The following is a 24,150-nucleotide window of genomic DNA, read 5'->3' as shown; positions in this document are numbered from 1 at the left end:
TTCTCCCTTATACAATTCCAGTGAGAGATCATTGTTGAAGTCCACATGCTTTTTGTCTGGTAATTAAGAAAGATGGCACCTCCTAACCTCACTAACTATTGTAAGAACAGTGAGTATCACTGAATATACCCTTACAGTATTCCCCATACAAAATGCAATATACTTATTTTCTTAACTAATGCTGAAATTTGAATGCATTTTGTTTTGAGACAGTACAGTTAGAGGATGCGGCTGTGTCTTGGGATTGTTAAGAGCACCTGTCTAGACTGGCTTGCTTGCTGTAATCTAATTAGGAGCGGCTTTATTGAGGCTGGAGGAGCGGCCTACTGTGACCTGTGATTCTCAGACTTGCAGCTCTCCTGTATTGTTGTGGTTGTAAGATTAGCCATTTACGTCACATGGCATTCTCCCTTGGTGCTGGCATGTGAAGACAAAAACACAGCAGTCCTCAAAATCTAAATGAAAGCCTCTTAGAAAATGTGCAAACTTGCACATGTATAGCTTTGTTATTGCCTAAAGTAATTCCTATATTCCCATTAAAGGCCTCCCTCACTGCACTAAACACATTATTATACAGTTGTGTTGATAATTAGCTTGAAAAGGGCCTTTTACGGTATTTGTTAGGCAGCACAGCCTCAATACAAGTCTAATGTATACGCCATGTTTGCTGTATCAGTCAGTCTTGTTTGTGTGCCTGTGTGTGTGTATAGGCCCCAGGATTTGGGTTTGGCATTGCCATTTCAGGTGGGCGAGACAACCCTCATTTCCAGAGTGGAGAGACATCTATTGTGATATCTGATGTATTGAAAGGTGGTCCTGCAGAGGGTTTGCTACAGTAAGTTCTATGTATCATTCTGAGCTTAGAGCAAGCTGAAATAATGGCATGTCCATTCTGGTTTATATAGTATGTCTAATTAACTTATTATTTTCCACTTTTTTAGAGAAAATGATAGAGTGGTGATGGTCAATGCAGTTTCTATGGACAACGTGGAGCATGCATACGCCGTTCAACAACTGCGCAAGAGTGGCAAAAATGCAAAGATAGTAAGTAACCTAACCTAAATTTTAGTTAGGTAGTGTTGAGATCCGTGGCATTACAGAAAGATGGATGGAAAGTTTTTGCAATATGAATGTTGTGTCACATGTATCACAAATGCAAATGCAAAAGCAGAGTCTTTCTCATTAAACTTTGTTTTTGTCAAGACTATTCGTAGAAAAAGAAAAGTACAAATCCCAGTTTCACGGCCAGGGGACCGGGAGACAATGTCTGAGCATGAGGAAGAAGACAGTGATGAGGATGATGGTTACGAGCACCACAGTAGTCGTGGTGGCCAAAGTGCCTACGGAGGTGCAAGTGGAGGCACAGGCACTGGCAGGCGACATGAACGTGAGCGTAGCAACAGCGGGAGGCGGGATCACAGTGCCTCACGGGAGAGGAGCGTCTCACCACGCTCTGATCGCCGATCACAAGCCTCCTCTGCTCCACCCAGGCCTGCCAAGGTCACCCTTGTCAAGTCCCGCAAAAATGAAGGTGGAAATACAACGTCTAAGCATCAGAAAACACAATTAAACATGTTTTAAAACAAACTTGGGCAGATTACTGATATTTCATATTAATGTTATTTTGTTGTGCTTACTTACATTTGAAAGTAGAATATGGACTCCGGCTGGCCAGCCACATCTTTGTGAAAGACATCTCTCCGGAGAGCCTTGCTGCCAGAGATGGAAACATTCAGGAGGGAGATGTTGTACTGAAGGTGAGAGACATTTTTGTAGAAATTAGCCTGAGTAGGTAAAACCAAATATTCTTAGTGTAGACATAAAAGATATATGTCAAAAAGTAGTACAAAGTAGATTTCACCAATGTATTTCTGACCTGTGATGATAAATGTGGCTTCCAGGGTGAGGTCACAATTCATTATTATGCCCGCTCTCCAGAAGAAATACCACACATGCCATTATTCCTTTGAGTTTTTTTATCCACTCATTGTCTGAGGGGATAAATCCCCCATCACCTTACAGAATTGCATTCAAAATCCAATTTAATGTTTCAGTTTTACAGAAGAGAAGTGGAAGCATTTTCTAGTTGAAATTACAGGAACAAAAGCAATGTAAGATAAATATAGTGTTACTTTAATCAGTGTGGTTTAGGATACTTATTTTTTTATTTTCTGTTTCTCCGATAACACTAAAGCTTTGTTATGGCAACTTAATTATGTCATTGGTTTTATAGCTTCCTCTTCTCCTCCCTATTATAGACTCTTTTGTGATGATCCTTTAATTTTTAGAAGTTCATTGGGGTCTCCACTGAGTAACTGTGTAGTAATGATAGTGTGTTTTTGTAGTTCTTTGTTGACCTCCTCCCTTTTCTCTGGCAGATCAATGGCACAGTTACAGAGAACCTATCACTGATAGATGCCAAGAAGCTGATTGAGAGGTCAAAGGGTAAGCTGAAGATGGTAGTGCAGAGAGATGAGCGAGCCACACTGCTCAACATTCCTGACCTTGATGACAGCATCCCTTCAGCCAATAACTCTGACAGAGATGGTGAGACGAGTAGCGGTGCCTTGTTGTATGCAGCTAGCCTTTAGTGGTGACTGTATTTTCTAGAATCCAAATTAAACCTATATACAATACGGTTTTTATTGTGATTTTAACTCCTTTCTGGTATGTACCCTTGAATGCTAATAAATGCAAAATCTACATTTCACAGATATTTCAGAAATACATTCACTGACATCAGACCATTCCAATCGATCCCATGGTCGATCACGTTCACCTGACAGGCCCGAAACGTCGGACCATCTCCGTCACTCACCTCGGCAGATTAGCAATGGCAGGTAGGCAAAGTGCACATATATCTGATTGCAAATCTGGTGATGGGTCACAGCTGTCATACATGACACAGTCATACATCCACTCTCTCACCCACTCCTACTTCATACATCATGTTTGCACCCAGAGGTGAGTGGGTGCTGAGTAAGCACTGATGGATAAATCAATAGATGAAGACATAACATGCATAAACCATCACCCTCCCTCTGGAGCCATCAGTGAGATCCGATAATGGCGTTCTCTGGAAGAGTAGTGGGGAAGAGGGGAGAGATTGATCCATACTGGTTTACTTGTTTTGAAAGTAAAATAGAGTGCAAAGCCAAGAATATTGAACATAAGCAAAGTTTTAACCTGGGAAAACTATTCTCCACATAAACAGTACACATTATGTACAATTGATTCATTTCAATTGATGACCATACTGTCTCCTCTTTTTTCCTTACTGCCAGTTGGAGGTTCCAGTAAGTTATCATTCTTGTAGCTTCGAGGTTGCATAGCTTTTTGTAGCTTTGGCATAGAGGGCTAGCCCGTAGTGTTGTGCATATCTGTATTCAGGGCTGTACTGTGTCTACATAAATAGCTTTTTACAATGAAACGTTGCAGGGAAAGTAGGGTACTCTTTGAGTCTTTATGTGTCGGTTTTAGAAAAAGAAGACAGTTGGTAGTATCAAAAACTATAAACTATTAACTAAAGGGTAAAAGGCAAGAGATGCTTTTCAAAGAGGTGCTCTCTGTCAAACATTTTCCTCAATCTTTTGTGACTTACATGATCTCTAAAGGAAGCCTTTGACAGTAATTCAAAGGTCAAATTTAAGCCATTAACTTTGAGTCTGAGACTGAGATTGCATGCATACCCAGGTATAGGAGGGCTGTTGTAGCTATCAGATGTTAGTTGTTGCTGCTTATTTAACACCCTGGCTCAATAGTTGTTTGTCAATAATATAAAAGAAGATATACTTAGAATGCAGCTTTTTTTGTTAGATGGTACATTGTTTCAGATTCTGGAGTAACCATACTTATTTCAATGCAGGATGAGAGCAGGTTCACTGTTGCATAGATTTCTTACTATGTAAGTGAACGCATCCATCTGACAACACACCTGTGCGTGTTTGTTTTGAGCACTTTTTACTGCAGCATTTTGGTTGCTCTTTCCTGTTACTTTTTGTGCTAATTTAAGACACTGTAGTGATGTATAATATTATATACAAATTTGCGTGACTGATTAAGCTGGAGAGCATGTTATTTGTAAAAATAGACTCTACACCTGACTCTTTTGTGGTGTAAGAAGTAATTTAGTCCGATTGCGACTAGGCTGTGATGCAAGGGAATGTTTTTACTATCTTTTGGTTTAGAAGGAATTTGACATACTTCCCACAGTGCTTTGCCCCAAGCCAGATGCTTCTCTGAATCTGATTGGCTGTAGGGCTTAGACACATTCTTTCCCCCAGGGCACTACGCTGCTCCAGGTTTATGAATAAAGCAGATCACCAAAAAAGCTCTTCATCAAGAGTCTTGCTGAGTTCATACTTTGTGCTGTCTGTCAAGGCATTAAGATAGAATCCTCCTAATAAGTAATGGTTCAACTTACAGATACATATGTGTGAGTAACTTCATGTTTTTTAATATTTTGTGTGTTATTTATGCATAGTTTATAGTGTAGAATTATATGGTCATGTATTAGATTGTTAGGGAGGAACTGGGACTGTGGGGATTTTATTGACAGTAGTACAGCTAGTCACTTGTTTTTCAATTTTTTTTCTATAAATTTTGTGAAGCATTTTTAGAATTAGGGATCACTGGTAGTATTTTGCAGTGTAGAGGTTCAGGTCTGGTTTTGCTGCCTTTTCAAGCTCCTTCAGTTTTTTCCTGCATCTCGCTTACATGCTTTGTGTTTTGTACCCATAGTACAAAAAAATGTGTGAGAGGATTGAACAGAGGGTTCTGTCAAAAGGCATTTGTCAGAGTGACGCCTTTTTTAGCACCATTCTGCGGCAAGCAGCAGCAGATTTAGGCCACACCACTTTCTCTCTCTTTTTCTCTACTCATTCATCCTGTACACACTCACAGACTCTCTCTCACACATTACAATTCTGTCATTTATCACCAGGATGCAGTTCTTATTTACCCTTCTTCTTTTCATAACAAATTCTAAGCCAGGTCCTGGTTGGTGTAATTTTTGTCAAGCTATTTTTTAAAAACAAATATATTGAGATTAGATGTATTCAAAATTGGAATGTATTGTAAATAAGTCTTGCAGTTTAGTCATTTGTGTGTAAATGGATGCACACACTGCCTTTGTGTTAGTTCTATTCTACAGAGTTCTATTGTGTTTGTTTTTTTACTACATGAACAAAAACTGAGAGGACAGGCATGAGAGAAGTCGTGTAGTCTGAGCTGGCTGTACAGCCTGCACCTTAACGTTCTTGTACAAAAGCCTCTGAATACAGCTGAAGTACTGTGCCAGCAGGCAGTCATGTGATCAGATTGGAATTCAACCATTGTTTTAAGCAACACAGCCCTTTCTACCCTGTTAGACATAACTTGCTAGACTCACACACTCAGTTTCCCCATATTTATTTTGTCCAGGTTAAACAGGAATTTAGACTGAAAGGTATCCTAACTAAGACTTTATAATGGGAGGCTCAATCTGATTAGTCTATTTCTGCCTTAGTCCTCAAATTGGCATGGTTGGTGTATGCTCTAAAACAATAGGACTTTATATCAATTTCTGTCATAGTCCACACAGTTTTTTTGGAAGAAAATGGAAGAAAACTGGCAGCAAATTTGCACAGCCTTGTTGTACAGAGCCACACATCCTTTTTTAATTGCTTATTGTCTTTTCATTTACTTTTTTTGTCCACATGCTCTTATGACGTAGTTCATGGTCCATGCTATTTCCTTTTGGGGTTAATTTTATTGTCTTTGTCTTCCTGGTAATGTCAGCACAAGACAAAACCTCTACTGCACATAGAAAACATGAGGTCATCCACACACACACACACACACACACACACACACACACACACTGTAAATGACTAAGCAGTCATTTAAGTAATGATAGATATTAACTGCCAAATTTAAACTCAGTTACTCATACTGAAATGTGCTATTTTTCTATTGCAGCCATCGAAGTCGAGATGAGGAGCGCATTTCTAAACCAGGGGCCATGTCCACACCCGTTAAAAGTTCAGATGATGGTGTCTTGTCACAGGCCAGCGACCAGGCCAGCTCAAGAGATGACAAACAGTTACCACCTCTGCCTGGTAAAGAAACCCAAACTCATCGATTGTCATTTTTGACAAATAAATGGCTAAAATCAGTGCTTCCATTTATAAACCTGTTTTACTGCAGTGTCTTGCTATTCCCTTGCTGTGTTTACCAAAAAAATAAGAATATTGATGCAGTTTTGCGCTCTTATTGTTTAACAGTTTCCTTGTGTGCAAGTGAGTCATTCTACTTGGTGTGTTTTGTATTTGTGCCAGAACCAAAGCCTGTTTATGCACAGCCTGGTCAGCCTGATGTGGACCTGCCTGTAAGCCCATCAGATGCCCCTGTACCCAGTGCCGCTCATGATGACAGCATCCTCAGGTAAATGTCCTAAATGCTGTCTCCCAGCATGCTAAGCGCTGATTTTGGAGCACAGTCTGTTGACATATGTCAGAAGTTGCTCTTGGATTTGAGCAGAGATTCTAGTCGATTTTAATTTTGGCTTTGTTGTTACAGCACACTATGTTTGCTTGAATAGCTGGCTTTATTTTGTGTCTCAGAATGATTGTTTTTAAATCCATGCTTTGCTGACCTTTCTTGTTTAACTCTCTCTACCTGTATTTTTCTGCAGACCAAGTATGAAGCTGGTCAAGTTCAAGAAGGGAGAAAGTGTCGGTCTGCGGTTAGCGGGAGGGAACGACGTGGGGATTTTTGTGGCAGGAGTTTTGGAAGACAGTCCGGCAGCCAAGGAGGGGCTAGCAGAGGGAGACCAGATTCTCAGGGTATGCTTCACTCCTTCTCTTAAGCAACATGACCAATGTTTTCTTTCTGCAGTAACTTCTCTGTTTACACAACTTCAATACTTTCAGTATCTAACATAGAAGCCTTGTAATTGCAATGTTCTGTCTTGTAAGATGATTCCAGGATGTTGTTTTCTGTCAGAGATCATTCACACACTTTTTTTTAAAGTATGGGAGTGTTACATGTATTTAAGTGGGAAGAACATCTGGTGTTATTGTCAAAATAGACAAGTCATAGCTGCCCACACAAAATGAGATGATAAGTGGTGAAACTATGTGGTCTACAATAAGTTTACTTCTGTGTAAAGAGATCTTGGGAATCAAGCACAATGTATCTATCAGACTATGAGTCATTCTTGGGCTCTGCTTCATGTCAAAACTCCCCTTGTTTCCAGTTTGAAGACACAATATAGGTCATTCTTGTGTCCTGACCCCAGAACAGTCAAGTGTCTGTTTAGCTGAACACTAGAGTAACATTGTTGATGGGGTGATGGAAACCTCCTTGATGTCACTGCTGGATCCACTCTTGCATGTTACACCTGCTGTGAAGCTGTGAAGTTCAACTGAGGCTGAGCAGCAGAGCCTTGATACATAGCTGCACTTATATTCCTCAGTGTTATATTCCTTCCACTCAACCTCTTTTGTGCACATGCGCTTTCCCCACTGTACAAACAAATCTTACAGATTTCCAGGACATTGTTTTCCATCTTTAGGTGGTTTCCTGTTGGTCACAGTGTGCTAGTGGAGATAAAGACATCAATTCCTCCTGTTTCTGGGAAGGATAAAGGTGTCTTTCTGTGGTTCACTGACTCAGCCCATGTGTTTCTGGTTCCCCTGCTGTCCCGCAAGCAGTGTCAATAAACAGCAGTTATTGTGTTAAGGGCAGCAACAGGAGATCTGGAGAAGGCTGCTCAGTTGTATGGGGAATGCGTTGCCCTACTGTTGTTAAGAAATCTTTTTCTGTGAAAAAGCAGCTGCTAGTGATACAAGTGATACAGATGACAAGTCCTTTAACAGTATGATAAGCTCATTTTCTGCATCTGCAGGTGAATAATGTGGACTTTGCTAACATCATCCGGGAGGAGGCTGTGCTGTTTCTGCTGGAACTCCCAAGAGGGGAAGAAGTTACTATTCTCGCTCAGAGGAAAAAGGACGGTGAGTGATGGCAGTGTTAATCACCCTCTTAGCAGTGTAAACAAACTGTTGCTATAATCATCTGTTATTTTCTCTTTGGCCTTAGTGTATCGGAGGATAGTGGAGTCAGACGTAGGCGACTCCTTCTACATTCGAACACATTTTGAATATATAAAAGAGTCACCATACGGGCTGAGTTTCAACAAGGGAGAGGTTTTCCGTGTAGTAGACACACTCTACAATGGCAAATTAGGCTCTTGGCTTGCAATTCGTATTGGCAAGAACCACCAGGAAGTGGAAAGAGGAATCATTCCCAACAAGAACAGGTAAGAGGTGTTTTGGGTCACACCTTTTAATATACCTGTACAGCTTGCTCTGGCACTTCATGAATGAGGCATAACAATACAAGCATTGTGATTGAGTCATTCACAAGGTGTGTTTTGCTGAGTTTACTGAAATTATTGTGTTTTAATAACTGAAAATGTTTTCAAAGAATTTTAATGAGTGACATTTGGCTTGTACATCTGAGGATACAAAGTATATATGTGCAGTATCACGATTCAGTCAGCAGCATGTAGGTCTGTCTCAGCTTTGCACAGCTTCTGCACAGTGTTTGCATAGAGATTCCTCACTGTCTGCTAACAGAAAAGACAAAGGCTCCTCACATGCTGCATGCATTTTTAACACATATGTGCATTATGCTTGTTGAAGTGTGTCAGCCTTTCAGCAAAGTAAGCTCATTGCAAACATAAAACTATCAAATCAGGATGCAGTTTAAATGTCTCCTGCTCTATAGCTCATTGCAGTGTGGGAGAGAGAAAGCAGAAAGAGATCACCGTTAGCAATAACAAAGCAGTGAATCAGATAATTTGAGCATGATTTTCTGTCATAGCAGTAACATTTATATCGATAAATAAACACATCCACACCTATCCATGTGAATTGCTTGGTTGCTATGTGACAACAGAAAAACAGCTTGGATGCAGGCAGTTTTTTTTTTTGCTAAATGCTTCAAGTACATTAAAGTTATAAAAAAATCAATTCAATGTATGAAAGCGGAACAACCCTGCATGCGTGCACTGTGCAGTAGAACAGTAGCTATTTCCTCTCAGTATCTCTTCTCCCTAAACAGTACCGCAGAAACATCAATGCTTCGAATCTGACCTGTCTAAAAGTGACTACTCTTTCCTCTCTAGAGCTGAACAGCTGTCCAGTGTGCAGTACACTCTCCCTAAAACACCTGGAGGTGACAGAGCAGACTTCTGGAGATTCAGAGGATTGCGAAGTTCCAAGAGGAATTTGCGGAAGAGCAGGGAAGACCTGTCTGCCCAGCCAGTTCAGACCAAGTTCCCTGCCTATGAGAGGGTGGTGCTGAGGGAAGGTAAGAGTATAAAGGCCAAGATTGCAGCAATCACTGGAGACTCCCACGTGTATTTGTTGTATGCTTTTTTCTATTTCTATTGACTAGCTCGGCTATATGAGCACAAAAATCACAAAAAAGGCATAGATTTTTTTTATGTAAGTGGGTTCACCTCACTTTGCTCCACTATTGGCACTTAATTGTCTTGAGTTGCTATACATTTTCATGAAACTGCATTTGCACTTTGAACTTAGCAACTGTTACTAACTGATGTATTGTCTTTTTGTAACACCTGCTCACCTTCGGTAAGCTACACAACATGTTTATATTTCAATACAGCTGGGTTCCTGCGGCCTGTGGTCATCTTTGGGCCCATAGCAGACGTGGCCCGAGAGAAACTGGCCAGGGAGGAGCCGGACATCTTTGAACTAGCAAGTAAGTACCTCTGTCTCTCTTTCTCTCTCTCTCACTCTCTCTCTTTCTCTCTCTTCCTCTCTTCTTCTGTCCTGTCTTAAATTATCCTACTGTAGAATCCTACTGTGTGTCTTGAATTTAGACCACACTCTAAATTTGCCATTTAAACATTGCTTACACAACCAAAGGCATGCTCTTAGCATCATGTATTCAAAAGAGTGACTTTATATTTAAAATCCAGTAAGCAGACATTAGTACAGAACAGGTTGCCCATTGAGTTCCTCTTTTATTATTTTGCTGTGTGCCTAACTTTAGAATACTAGATAATCCTCAGTATGTTTTATTAGGTCTTTTTAGTTGGTTATTTTCCCTGTTTATAGCTTCTGTTTTCACAACTTTCCCTTTGATTCTTCCAGTCTCCAAGGCGAGCTGAACTGCTTTTAATTTCAGTCCTCTTCCACCTCCTCTCTTAAAATTGCAAGCATTTTGAATATGTGGTTTTCATCATAACACTCCGTATTGAATTTCAGTTACTTGAACTACACAACCACACATTCTGGTGCAACCAAACACATTTAACACACACCCACATTAAAAAAAACTATTTCCATTCCTTGATGTTTATTTGCACAACTGCAGTGATGTTTGTGTAACTGTATTTTCTTTGCAGAGACACAGCAACAACAAGGAGGGGAAAGTATGTCACTTAGTGCATCAAATTTATTTTGTTTTATTTGATTCAATGAATGGCAGTCAATATATAAACTAGTGTTTGGTGGCTATCTCCCTACTTTGTAGTTGTTTATACAACAGCTATTGCCTGGTTAACGCACATAGGGGAATATCATTTAATTTAATTTATAGTAGTCGTAACATTTGGCAATACCTCTCTTATAATTACATTTTAGGAGTAACTCCCAGTCTTGCAAAACTATCATACTGACACAGAGCTAGTGCACAAACATGAAATAGTGACTTGGTTGTGTGAATGTTTTTTAGAATGGGAGGGGTTTGTAAGAAACCGAAGTTGCAGGACAATGCATGCTTTGGATTCAGTTAAAATTTAACAGTAGGCGGAAGAATGAGCTTTTGTTTGCTGTTCTACACCCTGCACAATTTTAAGTCTCTGGAGCTGTGTGTCAGTGTGATATCCTCTGTTACCTTTCCTTATTAAAGATATTGGTGAATCTAAAAAAAGGATACTGTAGGACAAATAATTATCTAATTAAATTCAGTGGTATTCCCCTTCTATATATTACCTGTTTCATATGTATAATGACAACAGCAAGGCTGCATGTTGAGCTGTGCAGTTTAACATGAACAATTTAATTACTAAAACGTTAGAATGAACAGGATTTACTAACTAGGACTGTTCATTTTTTATATTGAGGCACTTTTATGGATGTCCTACATTACATCATACTAAAGTAAAAAAAATCATAAGGCATCAACTAAAAGCCTCTGTTAAGACTGAAACCTAAAAAACCTTTTAGGGTGTGCGGTAGTAATATTTTTAAAAAGTGTAACTTACATGGTAGTAGTGGGGTAAGATTACTGCAAGACCAAAATTGATGAGTATTTAACCTGTGGTGTTTTTCACAAACTCATACGAAGCTTTCAGAATGTTTGTTTGTATGTGTCCATCACAATGTTTGTTAATGCGGTGATGGAAAATCGGAAATGACCATTTTAAAATGCTTAAAGACAAAACATATTTACTGTTTAACATTGCTGCATATGCTTGAACCTCTGCATGCATGGCTATATTTATTTGCTCTTTATGAAACATGTTAATTTCTTTGATAGTTATGACCAGTGTTTATACATAGATCCTATTAGAAGTCAAGCTGGCCCCATGGTGTGTTTGAGTCCTTGTTATACTGAACATCCTGGTGATATGACTGCCCTTATTTGAACCTTGTGTTTCTAGGCAGGAAACCATTGCTTATCTTTGTTTGAATCATAAACCCCTCTTCACATCCTTGCTTAAATCCCAAAGGCTTACAAAGACACTGTAGTCTCATTAATCCCAAATGACCCTCTTGCTCTTGTATGTGCATATTTAATTTCAGCGTCCCTCACATAACACGTTTCCTGCACCATAATTTATACTGCTACATGCACTTGCACACACATATTCATTAAACACGGAATTTCATTCCCTAAACCTACCAAAAATACCCAATGACTGCTGCATGAATTGGCTGCTGTCCTCATTTTGTCTTGATTATCAAGCTGTTTTTATAAACGTACACTTGTCTTCTCCTATATGTAGATTATTGTTCTTTATTTAACTGCTCTATTTATGGGAGTTGACAACTGCACGCTACAAGGATGTCTAATTGGGGCACAGCCTGTGTTTGTTGTTGTTGGTCTGTTGCATTGACGTGATGCAGTGACTCTGTCCATTTGTCTTCCATAGAGAGTGAACCCAGGGATGCAGGAACTGACCAGAAAAGCTCTGGCATCATTCGTCTGCACACCATTAAACAGATCATTGACAGAGTGAGTGTAACTACATATATATGCATGTTGTATGTACCAAATTATTAGAGTTGATAATGTAAACATTCATGTGAGATTTGTTCTGGTAATGAAAACATTGCAATCATATGGTAGTGTGCGTGGCTCACTGCTGCCCTCTGGTGTCCAATCCTTTGAAAGTCATGAATTTTATGAAACTCAGCTGTCTTTTCTGAAATATGTGAAAAAATAATAACATCCCCAGACAGGATTTTTTTTTATGGTCTTAAAAATAAAAAGCAGAGGAATTAAAAATAATTATTGCTTACAAATGTAGGTTTTGTTTTTCTTTGTTTTCTTTATATAAAGGACAAGCATGCAGTGCTGGACATCACCCCTAATGCAGTGGACCGTCTGAACTACGCCCAGTGGTATCCGATTGTAGTGTTCCTCAACCCAGACACCAAGCAGGGTGTCAAAAACATGAGGACCCGCCTCTGCCCTGAGTCAAGGAAGAGTGCAAGAAAACTTTATGAGCGAGCACTCAAATTAAGGAAGAACAACCATCACCTCTTCACCAGTGAGTCAAGTGGGAATAATGGATGGGTCATCCAGGACAGAGGTTTGATTATGAGAGATCTCACAGAGGGTTAAGTCGCATCCAGTTGAGTGCTGCAGTATTTCTTATGCACTCTGTATTGCCTGGCACTGTAACTTTAAAGCTTGCTGACAATTGTCTCACAACGGCCCTAGGCACCTTCTCAGCATGTGTCTTCCTTCTTTGATTTTATCATACAAAGCACACTTTCCAGTGTGCAGTGATTGGTTTATACGATACCTAAGGGAATTGCAATTTTGTGTGTGCCTTTACTGTCAGTGCTTTTACTCTCAGTTTTAAAGAGCCTAGAAAATTATAAGTGGCTCTGAAGTGGGTAAATTGACAGCACTGCTTAAATGTTATGCTTGAGTCCTTTTTATAAATATGATGTCAATCTTAAACTACTGGTACAGCGTCTATGGATGAGAGAGTCTTTTTAGGTTGGGCCTTTAGTTTTGATGAGATGGTTATACTTAATTGGCAACAAAATAATGAAAGATTTGGCTCAAGATTTTGTTTACCCCTCTCTATTTGTCTTTTTGCATTCAGCCACAATTAACTTAAACAGCATGAATGATGGTTGGTTTGGAGCACTCAAAGAAATTATCCAGCAGCAACAGAACCAGCTGGTGTGGGTTTCAGAGGGCAAGGTAAGATGTGGACAAACCTACATACACAAACAAAGCTTTTTATGGACTGGCATTTATCTATTCTGACCCTATTTAATTTATTTATTTGTTTTTTTTTTTATTAGGCTGATGGGGCAGCTGAGGATGACCTGGACATCCATGATGACCGTCTGTCCTACCTGTCGGCGCCAGGCAGTGAGTATTCCATGTACAGCACTGACAGCCGGCACACCTCAGACTACGAGGACACAGACACAGAGGGTGGAGCCTATACCGACCAGGAGCTGGACGAAACCCTGAACGACGATGTGGGTCCGCCTACGGAACCTGCCATCACCCGCTCCTCTGAGCCTGTCCGCGAGGACCCACCTGTCATCCAGGAGCCCCCTGGCTATGCTGCTTACCCGCACACAGTGCAGCCGGATCCGCTGAACCGCATCGACCCAGCTGGGTTCAAGGCACCAGAGCCGCAGCAGGTAGCGTTTCTGAGAGCTGTACGTCTCCCCTGTTGTCTGGAGGACGCAGTGTGCGTTAGAAAGGTTTTCTGGAGGCGCTATTGAAGGCACCTTTTACCTTTACAGTTATTCTCTCTCTCTACTGTTACAAAACTATATCAGTGGGAAAACGTTTGTGGTCAGGTATTTATCCTAATATACATATATATAAATATTATACATAATACATAACTATATTTATTATATTTGCCTTTGTGTGTTTGTTGATTGATGTTTGTGAGAGTTTGTTTTCATTTTTTGAAGAGAAGACCGTGATACTCTTGTACTCTGTATTACCGCAAGCTGTCTTATTAATATGACTGTTGCTAGTGTCACTGGGAGGAAAAACTTGTTTGTCCAAGTGTCTGTACCAGTACTCACCTATGTGCACTTCCTGCCTTTGTTTAGCCTATGATGGGGACTGTGACAATACAACACCAGAAAGTATTATGTGCATGTTGGAAATGCCAGTGTTAAACCAGTGTACCTGTGAAATGTATTAATCAAACTAATCAATACGTGATTGGCAGTTGTGATATCCAAATCTAAGCGTTTGTCGTCTCATGATGTGTTAAGAAACACAAAAAGGGAAAAAACTACTTACTGTATTGTAACCGTAGAATTAAAATCAAGTTAGTATTCTCTAACAATGAAAACTTGTCCTGCGGCTAATTCTTAACGCTCACATGATATTGGTTGATCTACAGCTACTGTAGAGAGGAAGCTGGTAAATTGCTGTTTGTTTCGTTGTCAGCTGCTAAGTAGAAGTAGGAAGCAGGTCATTGTAGAGGGGCTGAGGAGGTAGTTGCACTTGTTAGTACTGCAGCGTAGTGTGTCAGCGCGTGTTATTAAACATTTCTGAACCATTCACAGAAAGCAGAAGCCGCTGCCGTCCCTAGCATCTCCCAGCCTGAGCCCCTGGCTGAGACAGCGCCCCCTGCTGTCGACGTTTCTGTAAAAACTGTAGGGGCTCTGAGCCCAGATGAGCCTCCCTCCTACAGCCAGTCAAGCCCCAACCCAGAGGCTGGCTCACTTAGGAGGCCCACCCCTGAGCTAGCCCCTCAGAGCGTCACACCAGAACCTCTACAGTCCGGACTGGCCAGTTCAGAACCAAAGGTATCCATCTGATCGTCACTGGATGCTCCGTGACCTGGCCGGCTCGGCTCGGCTCAGCTCGGTCTGACTCGGCTGACCTCCTGTGCTACTGCTGCTGCCTGTCTACCTACCTACCTCCTGCTGCCATGCTTGTCTTTCTCTCCTTCCGCCCTGCATGTCTGCTGTCCACAGTGCTGCCCAGAGGAGACAGATGTGTGTGTGCGTGCAAGAGTGTGTTATGAGTGCGTGCACATATTGGAGTGCAAGCAAATGCTGGTAAACAACAGTGGGCTTGAAGGCTGCACTGTTATGCCTATATGTAGAGGAGCAGTGGACATCCTGCCGCTCTCACTGTTGCTTATCTTCTTTGCATGGCTGCAACATTTTTGCCTCATTCTCTGTTAACCATTAGAAGTAGCTCTGTTTGTGTGATATTTATCAGTGCAGATTGAACAGATTATTTACATGTAAAAGTAGCCATCAATTTTCCAACATCTTATCTATGGTCTGTCTCACATGTGGCCATAGGCAAGAAAGTTGTGGCCAACCTACAGTAAAGTTAAATCTGCTTCTACGAAGGATAGTTGATGGCCACTTCTTAATTATCAGGATTTAAATGTGCTTTTTTGTACAATGAGTTTGTGCCTGTATTATTTAATATTATTGTGTATGTTTATGTTATTGCACAAAAACAGTGGGTGACATTTTTTTGTTATTACACTTGTAGACATGCATGTGTCATGCATGAAAAAAACAACAAGTATTAGTCAAAGCATAACAATCATCTTGAAGTAGTTAAACAGTACAATCTTATACATGTTTTGTTGGTAAAGACAACAAAATGGATCCCATTGTTTTGTTGTATCTTTTAACAACTTTGTTACTTTATTTAATTTGAAGTATATTGTGATGTTTGTAAGCTGCAACATTTGGCTGTGCTGCAATTTCTGTTTAATCTAATATTGTCTGACTAGTAACCCCTCCCTCTCAGTTTCTCTATTTCAGGTCTTTCCCTTCTCGTTTTCTCTTCTGCATTTAATTTTTATTAATATGTTTGTTTTCATTCTTTTACTGATTTTTGTGTTTTTTCAAATTCCATGTATCTTTACAGTCTGTAGTGGAAGCTGTGCTGTTATTAACCTTTTTTGTCTTTTTTTTTTTTTGGTAGATGTTTCAGAAGGATCCATACAGCACAGGCAACACAGGGAGAGTTGGTCACAGCATGAAGCCTGTGACCTACAGCCCTCAGCAGGGCTATCACCCTGACCAGCAGCCATACAGAGATTACGACCACCCACCCAGTCGATATGATGTCAGCAGCAGTGGTGTCAACAGTGGAGGTGGTTACTCAGATCCAAAGTACCGTAATTATGACTCTACTCCACCCTATGAGAACAGTGTGCCTCACTATGACCAGCAACAGTGGAACCCCTACAGCCAGTCACTCTCTACTGCCAACTCCCAGGCCTATGATCCCCGTATGCCTTACGGTGATGGCCCTGACTCACAGTACACTCCTCCTCTGCGTTACGATGAGCCTCCACCTCAGCAGGGATTTGATGGACGGCCTCGCTACGGCAAACCGACAGGTTCAGGACCAATCCGCTATGATGACCCTCCACCTCCTGCTCTAGGCCCTGATCTGCACTATGACCAGGATCCTCACCTGACCACATACCCGTCAGCTGCCCGCTCCCCAGAGCCTGCTGCTCAGAGGCCGGCCTATAACCAGGGACCAACTTTACAACAAAAAGGCTACAAACCTCAGCAGTATGACCCTGCTCCTCTAAACTCTGAAACCAGCCCTACACCTCCTCCTAAAGCAGAAACCCCCTCACCCTTACCTGCAGATGCTCCAAAACCTGCCCCTACCAGAGATGACCAACAGGAAGATGACCCCGCCATGCGGCCCCAGTCAGTTTTGACCAGGGTTAAAATGTTTGAGAACAAACGCTCTGTGTCCATGGACCGAGCCAGAGATGCAGGGGATTCATCTGCGATCAAGGTAAATTGTTTGGCTTTGGATCCTGTTATCGTCATTACTTGATTTGTGTGTTGGATTTTCAACTTCAAGAAATTAGGAATTTGATGAAGATAACTTATAATAATAATAATAATAATATTTATTGATTTTGCTACTTTAGGCTGCTGATTTACCCTTGAAAGCAGGTGGAGTAATCCCTAAAGCAAACTCTCTGAGTAACCTGGATCAAGAGAAGATTTTTAGGTAAGCCTGTAGTTGTGTTGACATTAATGTGAATCATCAATTTTATTTTTCTCACATACTTTTTGTCATTTGTCATGGCATACATGTTATAATCTTCATGTTCTGCTTTTATTACACCAATGCAGAGCCCCAGAGCCTCAAAAGCCTCAGCCCAAAGTAGCTGATGATATTGTACGCTCCAACCATTACGACCCTGATGAGGATGAGGACTACTACAGGAAACAGTTGTCATATTTTGACAGGCTTCAAACTGGCCCCAACAAACCACAGGCACAAGCACAAACGAACTACCCCAGGTTAGGCTCACTGTTATAGACTTACTATAGACTATCATAGCTTGTGTCAATCTCTTTTGTCTTTTTTTCACAAATATCACTTTTATGGTCTTATTCTTGTGATCTAGGGTGGAGCCAGTGGAAAAACCAAGTCCTGTGGAGAAAAAATATGAACCTGTTCCCCAGGTGACACCAGCTCTGCCACCAGCCACACTGCCCAAGCCCTCACCTGAAGGTAACATTTACTGTTTCTATTAAAATAAAGATATAGAAAGTTCATTTGAGTTTGTAATTAAGTAAAAATGCATCTGTTGTACTGACCATTATATATAGTTGACATCATTTCAAACGAAATACAAACATGGATGCTGACCTGCACTGTTTTTCCACAGCCAAGCCTCCTGCCCGAGAGGACACTGTCCAGACCAACTTTCTGCCTCACAAAAGTTTCCCAGAGAAGTCTCCAGTTAATGGCACTAGTGAACAGCCTCCAAAGACAGTCACTGGCACCGGGGTTCCACCGACGTCCAGCTACAACCGCTACGTGCCCAAGCCCTACACCACCTCTGCCAGACCTTTCGCACGCATGTTTGACAGTCCTAAATTCAACCACAACCTTCTGCCTAATGACAAGTCTGAGAGTGCTCCAAAGGTAAGCAGACTTTGCGACCACTTGCATATCATATTGTCAAGTTTTGTAGTACCATGCTGACCTGATATAAGAGTTATATAAATTATAATATCTGACAAGTTCCATGTTGCATCATTGTCATGGAAGTAATTGTATTTATTACATATCTCAGTGTTATACCAATGCCACTTGCCAACAAAAGGGTACATGTAATCAAATGAAAACTAGTCAGACATTTTTCCCCTCATCATCTATTTCACACCTTCCCTCTTATCTGTGACTCCACAACTCTTTGCTGATTTAAGTGAGTCACATTCGTCTCCAGTCATCTCTCCTTTACCCTGCAGCTATCGTTCAGACTCATGGTGTAGTCTCAGCCAAACGTCTTGGCTTAAGTTATGTTTTTTGGCTGTTGCCTGTGTTTGTTCATATAACACTTGCTGTCTTTGTGCCTGCCTATAGTTTGTTGGCATATGTACATTGGCAGAATCCTTTGTTTACATAATATTGAGTGTGGTTATACTGCCTAATTAGTCAAAGTTAATTCAATCTGAATTGAGAACATTAACCTACGTTTACTTGGCATGAAGTTGTGTATATAAAACTTTGTAAATATATGAAAAGAAAAGCACAAACAAGTGATCTATATGTGTCAACTTCTGGTGTAAACACAAAGTCATGTCAGGTGTGTAACGAAATTAAGCACTCCTTGTGTTTTGAACAGGGTCGAAGTTCCAGTCCAGTGAAGCCTCAGATTCCCCCACAGCCACAGAACGCAGACCATGATAGCGGCGTGGACACTTTCACTCGTACTATGGACCACCGCTCCAAATATCAGCACAACAACGTCAATGCAGTGCCCAAGGCGATCCCTGTGAGGTGAGGACATCAGCCTGAGTAGACATTAAATCCCAGGTATTCTGTTGAATGTGTGAGTGTAACGGTAAGGTTTTTGTGTTTCCCCAGTCCTAGTGCCCTGGAGGATGATGAGGATGAAGACGAAGGCCACACAGTGGTTGCGACAGCTCGTGGGATCTTCAACTGTAACGGTGGCGTTCTGAGCTCGATTGAGACAGGTGTCAGCATAATTATTCCACAGGGCGCCATCCCTGACGGTGTGGAGCAGGAGATCTACTTCAAGGTCTGTCGAGACAACAGCATCCTGCCGCCACTGGACAAGGAGAAAGGTAGAAAGCCTGGGGGGTCTTAAGTCACAACTACATTTTGGAATTCTATATGAAGACAGCTCAAATGTTACTTCTTAAGTTTAGTGTGCGCTAGTCTAATGTACGGTTCAGGCAGACGTATTCTCTATTTACCACTGAAAAGACCATTGTGGCTGTCCCTGTCTGTTAGAAGATGATCATTTGGTGTGAGAAATGATGTTTTGACAAGTTAGAAATGATCTGTTCATCAGTTTGACTCTCCTCGTTTTAGCTTTCAGCTGTAAAGCTTCTGTTGCGTTCAGTTTATCCTGGGTTTAACACCATGCTGTATTTGTGTTTACAGGAGAGACTCTGCTCAGCCCTCTGGTGATGTGTGGACCTCATGGCCTCAAGTTTTTGAAGCCTGTGGAGCTACGCTTACCTCACTGTGCGTCAATGACCCCTGATGGTTGGTCTTTTGCTCTAAAATCCTCCGACTCCTCGTCGGGTATGCTGTGCTCTCTCTGTTCTTCGGGGTCGTTTGGGCTGGCTGTGTGACAAAGTGAGGGGGTTTTGGGTCACTGTTTGATCAGCTTTTACCCCTAGGTTTGATTCTCTTCATCAAAAATCTAATTTTAAACCCAATAATGTCTTCACTCTCTGAGAATCAATCTAGGGGAAAAATCTGTCTCTCCTTTCATAACTCTAGCTTTGGGTTGATTAATTTTTATAATCAGTACTGTTCTCACCCACACAAGCTTCCATTTGCTGTATCACTGGTTTCCTTTATGTGACATTTATTAATTTAATTCACTAAAACTGAAGTGGTTTCTACTTTTTTTTCTTTCTTCTAAGTCCACTTAACACATTACTCTCATTTTATTTAACATTTATTTGCATGTACTGGATGCCAGGCGTACAATAATTGATTTTCATTTCATCAGTGGGATTATAGTGCATGCTTCTCTGCTCACAAAGATTTTTCTCACATAGCCACCCAAATCCTGACCTGAAGAACAAACTGCTTTTATGGATTTTCCAGAAATTAGGACACTCTGACAGAACCAATAATGCCCTCATTATCCTGCATAAAAACCAGCAGATACACAAAGACATCTTTTTTTTTATCGTGTCCAAATGTAGCTCTCTAAATTTAGCTTCTGCCTTCCAGATAGTTCTTCTTTCAAGGTAGCTGTCAGGTGGCAAGAAAATGAGATTTCTCACCAGTTCATTTTTCTGATTTATTTCAGTTGAAATGGGAAGGAAGGACAGGAAGCACAAAGTAAAAATACTGTTGGTTACTCAAGCTCATATTTATGTTTAGCTATGAAATAAGTCATTGAGGTATTTGGGACACCAATTAGTTAAAAAAAAAGAAATGGGAAGAACAGAACAAAGCTGAAGAAAGTAATTTCTTCTTTCCCTTTCCTTAATACCTCTGTCCTTCAAAAACAGTGGTAATTTTGGCAGTGGTCAGGATTAGCTGTTAATTAGCCTCATTTTAAGGATGAGACTTGGAGGGCTGAATGAGATGTCAGCTCACTCCGTTGTCCAGCTGAATTGTGCAAGGATTATTGGGCTGCATCGTAATCCTCTTATTGTAAAGCAAGGCCACTCTCTGGCCCCCTCCTGTCCTCCTCTGTGCTTTTTCTTCTCACTTTGCTTCTCTGCTTTTTCCTTTTCCCCCTGTACCAGTCTCTGCTCCTGACTGCTTCTCTCTTATTTCTGCTGTGTTATGCTCTGATTGAGCATGCTACACTGACAAAGTCGACGTGATAAATACTAAAATCAGAACCAGTGTGATACAGTTAAGCTTTGTAAAAGAACTCATTCCTTTTTGAATGAAAATACTTAAACACACTGACACAGTATGCTGCAATTTATCTTATTTTAGGGCTTATATGTCTGATTACCATCTGAAGTCACACCTATTCAGTGTGGTTCTACTTGCACACATATACACATAGATGACTGCAGCAAATTGAGAATAAATTTTGTTATTATTTTTTTTAGGAAGTCGGTCTATTTTGACAGCTCTGAATATCAGCCAAAACTAGACAAAGAAATCCATTTTCAGAAGTATTAAAAGGGTTAAATGTGCCAACACATACATGTATATTTTGCTTCTGTAGAGAAAAGAATTCAGGAAATTTGCACCTAATCCTGCTTGAATCAAAACAAAGAGAAGAAAGCCAATCACTCATAGTAACAGCAGTTTTAAAGATCTGCTCTTTGGCATGCAGCCTTCTCGGATAGAATTAAATGTGTTCTGTCCATCCTGAATGCCAAAATTGACTTACAAATGACTCTCTATTAGGATGTGTGCTGCAATAACAAAATAAAAGAATCTGCAGGCCAACCAGCTGAGGTTGTTTTGGGCTTACCTTGAGTCAGCATTAGCGGTTAGTTCAAGGACCGACCCCAAAAAGGGAACACTGAGCTTTTTGAAGGAAAGAAACGGAGCTAGACGCTTAACTGATCTGGGGAAAACAGCAAATAGGCATAGACTCTTCATAACCAACCGCTTTTATTTCAGCTAAAAGTTTCTTATCTGAGTTTAACAGGTACAGAAACAAGCAGGATTTATATGACACAAACCAAGTTAAGAAGTCTGTGGTTATCTAATATCCAAGTGTTCCATGGAATGTTAAAAACAAATGTTTGAAATAAACAGTATTTGCATATGAATGTTTTATGGAAACTAATAAGCAGTCAGTTTTAATGAGAAACCAGCATATCTTCTGTCACGTGTACTGCAGTCAGCGTGTGTCGATGGACCTGAGCCGAGCTGGCTCTGCTTCCTCTGATTGATTACTGGAACTTTCCTCTTGGCACAGACCTGTATGTTTATAATTGCAGTTACACTCACAGCGACTGAGGTTTAATTTGCAGTCAACAAGAGGCTAGGGACATTCAATAAAAATATGAAGTAGCTTGGTCTCATGTGCTGCTGCGCTTGGATATAGGCCACAGGATGCATTTAAAATTGCTTGAGTAGATAGCCGCATCTGCAGTCGGTCCATTTTAAAATAAGGCTTTGTAGTTTAAAGTTTGCGAGTGATCGGTGCCTATGAAATGTAATACAGCGTGAATTTTACATAAAGCAGCTGTTATCACTCACCCTCCTGTCCCCCCTTCCATCTGTCTGTCCTCAGGTGACCCAAAAAGCTGGCAGAACAAGTCTCTCCCCGGAGACCCCAACTACCTGGTGGGAGCCAACTGTGTATCTGTGCTCATTGACCACTTTTAAAGACGAACCAGCAGGTGGAAAGTTACTGAATGTGAAACCATGGGGGAAAATAATGAAGAAGATGGACGCACACATACATAAACACACAGAAACACACACACACACACATACTGTACATACACTGAAAGATGTGCTCCAGACATACAAACATGAAGAAGACCCAGTCAGTGCTGTTTACTGCACCCATGGATGAAGGCGACACACTGGTGTTTATTACAAGCTGTTCTTTAAACTCTTCCTCAATTTGAAGTTTTGATGTAATGCATGCCCAATGTCACAGAAGATTGACACTATATGTATAAGGCAATGTTAAATGTAATGTTTTACATGAATATAGATGAATGGATTGAGGCAGCATATATGCTTCAGAAACATGTGTCTGAGTATATTTATGCTATATATGCATACAGTATATATGGAAGTATAGAGAAGATCTACTCAATTACCACTGTTGTTTTTCAGTTCAGGGAGCTGAATATGAATAAAGCATTGCCAAGTTTTTTTTTTACATTTGAGGGAATTTTATTGAAGGATTGAGACCCGTGGTGACTAAACATCAGCTGGATATGAACCCAACCAGCAGCAGCAGCAGCAGCAGCACACATTCAGAGATGTTCTTCCTTTACTCTTCTCTTCTTTGTTCTTCCTTTTCTTAGAGAAAATATCTTGTAGCTTACTTTTCTTACGAGTATCACGTCTCTCCTTCCAGCCTGAGGGAGATCTATGCATGTTCTTTACTCAGGTCTAGTAGCCTCCTCAGTTTCTTCCTCACATCTCTCTCTCTTCTCCTTTCCGTGCACTCTTGCACTCACACACAAATAAGCAGTGATGCCTTATCTGCAGATTATTCACTTTTCATTAAGAGGAAAAAATAAGTTATGATAAGTTATGGTATAATGTCATTTGTTTGTGAACCCACTGTATAAATGAACTTGGGTTTAGCACACAATAACAGTTGATAAAAGATAACAAAGGTATGCTCTTCTTTTATCTGCTATGCATTACTTAACAAAAAAACAAAACAAGAGAAAAGAAGTGGCTGTAAATAAAGCTAGCATATTGCCTTGTTTCTTTTGTTTGTAAATGAACTTTTTGTATGTCTTTCTTTTTGTATAAAACTTAGAGAAAACATGTTTTAAAAAGCAGAAGTGAACGTGGTTATCTTTGTATTCTGGATATACCCTCAAAGCCTTGGAATTGTAACCAACCAACAATAATGCATCACACCTTTTCTACCAGTATATATAGACTCATTATATTAGCTGTGGTCGCAAAGAGGTCTTTTTATGGCCACGTAAAGGATCAGGACAGGCCTGAAATGCATTTAAAACATGTTCTTTTAAAAAAGGGTGTGCTTTCAAAGTGTCCCCCTCACTGATTTGTGATACTGGATGCTATATTGTGTGCCCTTAAATGTATTTTTGTACTAATAGACAATATATTATGTATGGCACACCAGTACTGTTTTATTTTTTAGATATAACACGGCTTTAATTGGATTAGCTCTTCACGTGTGGCTGACTTTTTTTCTCCTCTGCAACACAGTTTTAAGTATACCACTGTATTAATAAATAAAATCATTTTTAAAGTAAA

The 24,150-nt window shown here is 40.5% G+C and overlaps 1 protein-coding gene across 9 annotated transcripts in view; it reads left to right on the top strand.

Annotated features, from left to right (window-relative positions):
* tjp1a (tight junction protein 1a) overlaps positions 1-24,150 on the top strand; it is a 38,633-nt gene extending 14,483 nt beyond the window's left edge. Inside the window, exons 3-30 of one of the 9 annotated variants that reach the window (XM_028402477.1) lie at positions 711-835; positions 942-1,044; positions 1,204-1,531; positions 1,654-1,757; positions 2,379-2,547; positions 2,714-2,840; positions 5,959-6,098; positions 6,318-6,423; positions 6,674-6,824; positions 7,889-7,997; positions 8,083-8,302; positions 9,173-9,357; positions 9,676-9,771; positions 10,421-10,447; positions 12,173-12,255; positions 12,583-12,793; positions 13,361-13,461; positions 13,566-13,916; positions 14,808-15,050; positions 16,198-17,034; positions 17,174-17,256; positions 17,382-17,552; positions 17,660-17,766; positions 17,924-18,183; positions 18,887-19,041; positions 19,129-19,349; positions 19,672-19,815; positions 22,463-24,150. In XM_028402477.1, the coding sequence (XP_028258278.1) occupies positions 711-835; positions 942-1,044; positions 1,204-1,531; positions 1,654-1,757; positions 2,379-2,547; positions 2,714-2,840; positions 5,959-6,098; positions 6,318-6,423; positions 6,674-6,824; positions 7,889-7,997; positions 8,083-8,302; positions 9,173-9,357; positions 9,676-9,771; positions 10,421-10,447; positions 12,173-12,255; positions 12,583-12,793; positions 13,361-13,461; positions 13,566-13,916; positions 14,808-15,050; positions 16,198-17,034; positions 17,174-17,256; positions 17,382-17,552; positions 17,660-17,766; positions 17,924-18,183; positions 18,887-19,041; positions 19,129-19,349; positions 19,672-19,815; positions 22,463-22,557 (5,052 nt within the window). In that variant the 3' untranslated portion in view covers positions 22,558-24,150. Of the gene's footprint in view, positions 1-710; positions 836-941; positions 1,045-1,203; positions 1,532-1,650; positions 1,758-2,378; positions 2,548-2,713; positions 2,841-5,958; positions 6,099-6,317; positions 6,424-6,673; positions 6,825-7,888; positions 7,998-8,082; positions 8,303-9,172; positions 9,358-9,675; positions 9,772-10,420; positions 10,448-12,172; positions 12,256-12,582; positions 12,794-13,360; positions 13,462-13,565; positions 13,917-14,807; positions 15,051-16,197; positions 17,035-17,173; positions 17,257-17,381; positions 17,553-17,659; positions 17,767-17,923; positions 18,184-18,886; positions 19,042-19,128; positions 19,350-19,671; positions 19,816-22,462 lie in introns of all 9 variants that reach the window. The other 8 variants (XM_028402483.1, XM_028402482.1, XM_028402476.1 and 5 more) reach the window with 8 other exon arrangements.

This window comes from Parambassis ranga, chromosome 3 (genome assembly GCF_900634625.1).
Source record: "Parambassis ranga chromosome 3, fParRan2.1, whole genome shotgun sequence".
Lineage (NCBI taxonomy): Eukaryota > Metazoa > Chordata > Actinopteri > Ambassidae > Parambassis > Parambassis ranga.
This window is presented reverse-complemented; position numbering and strand designations above follow the sequence as displayed.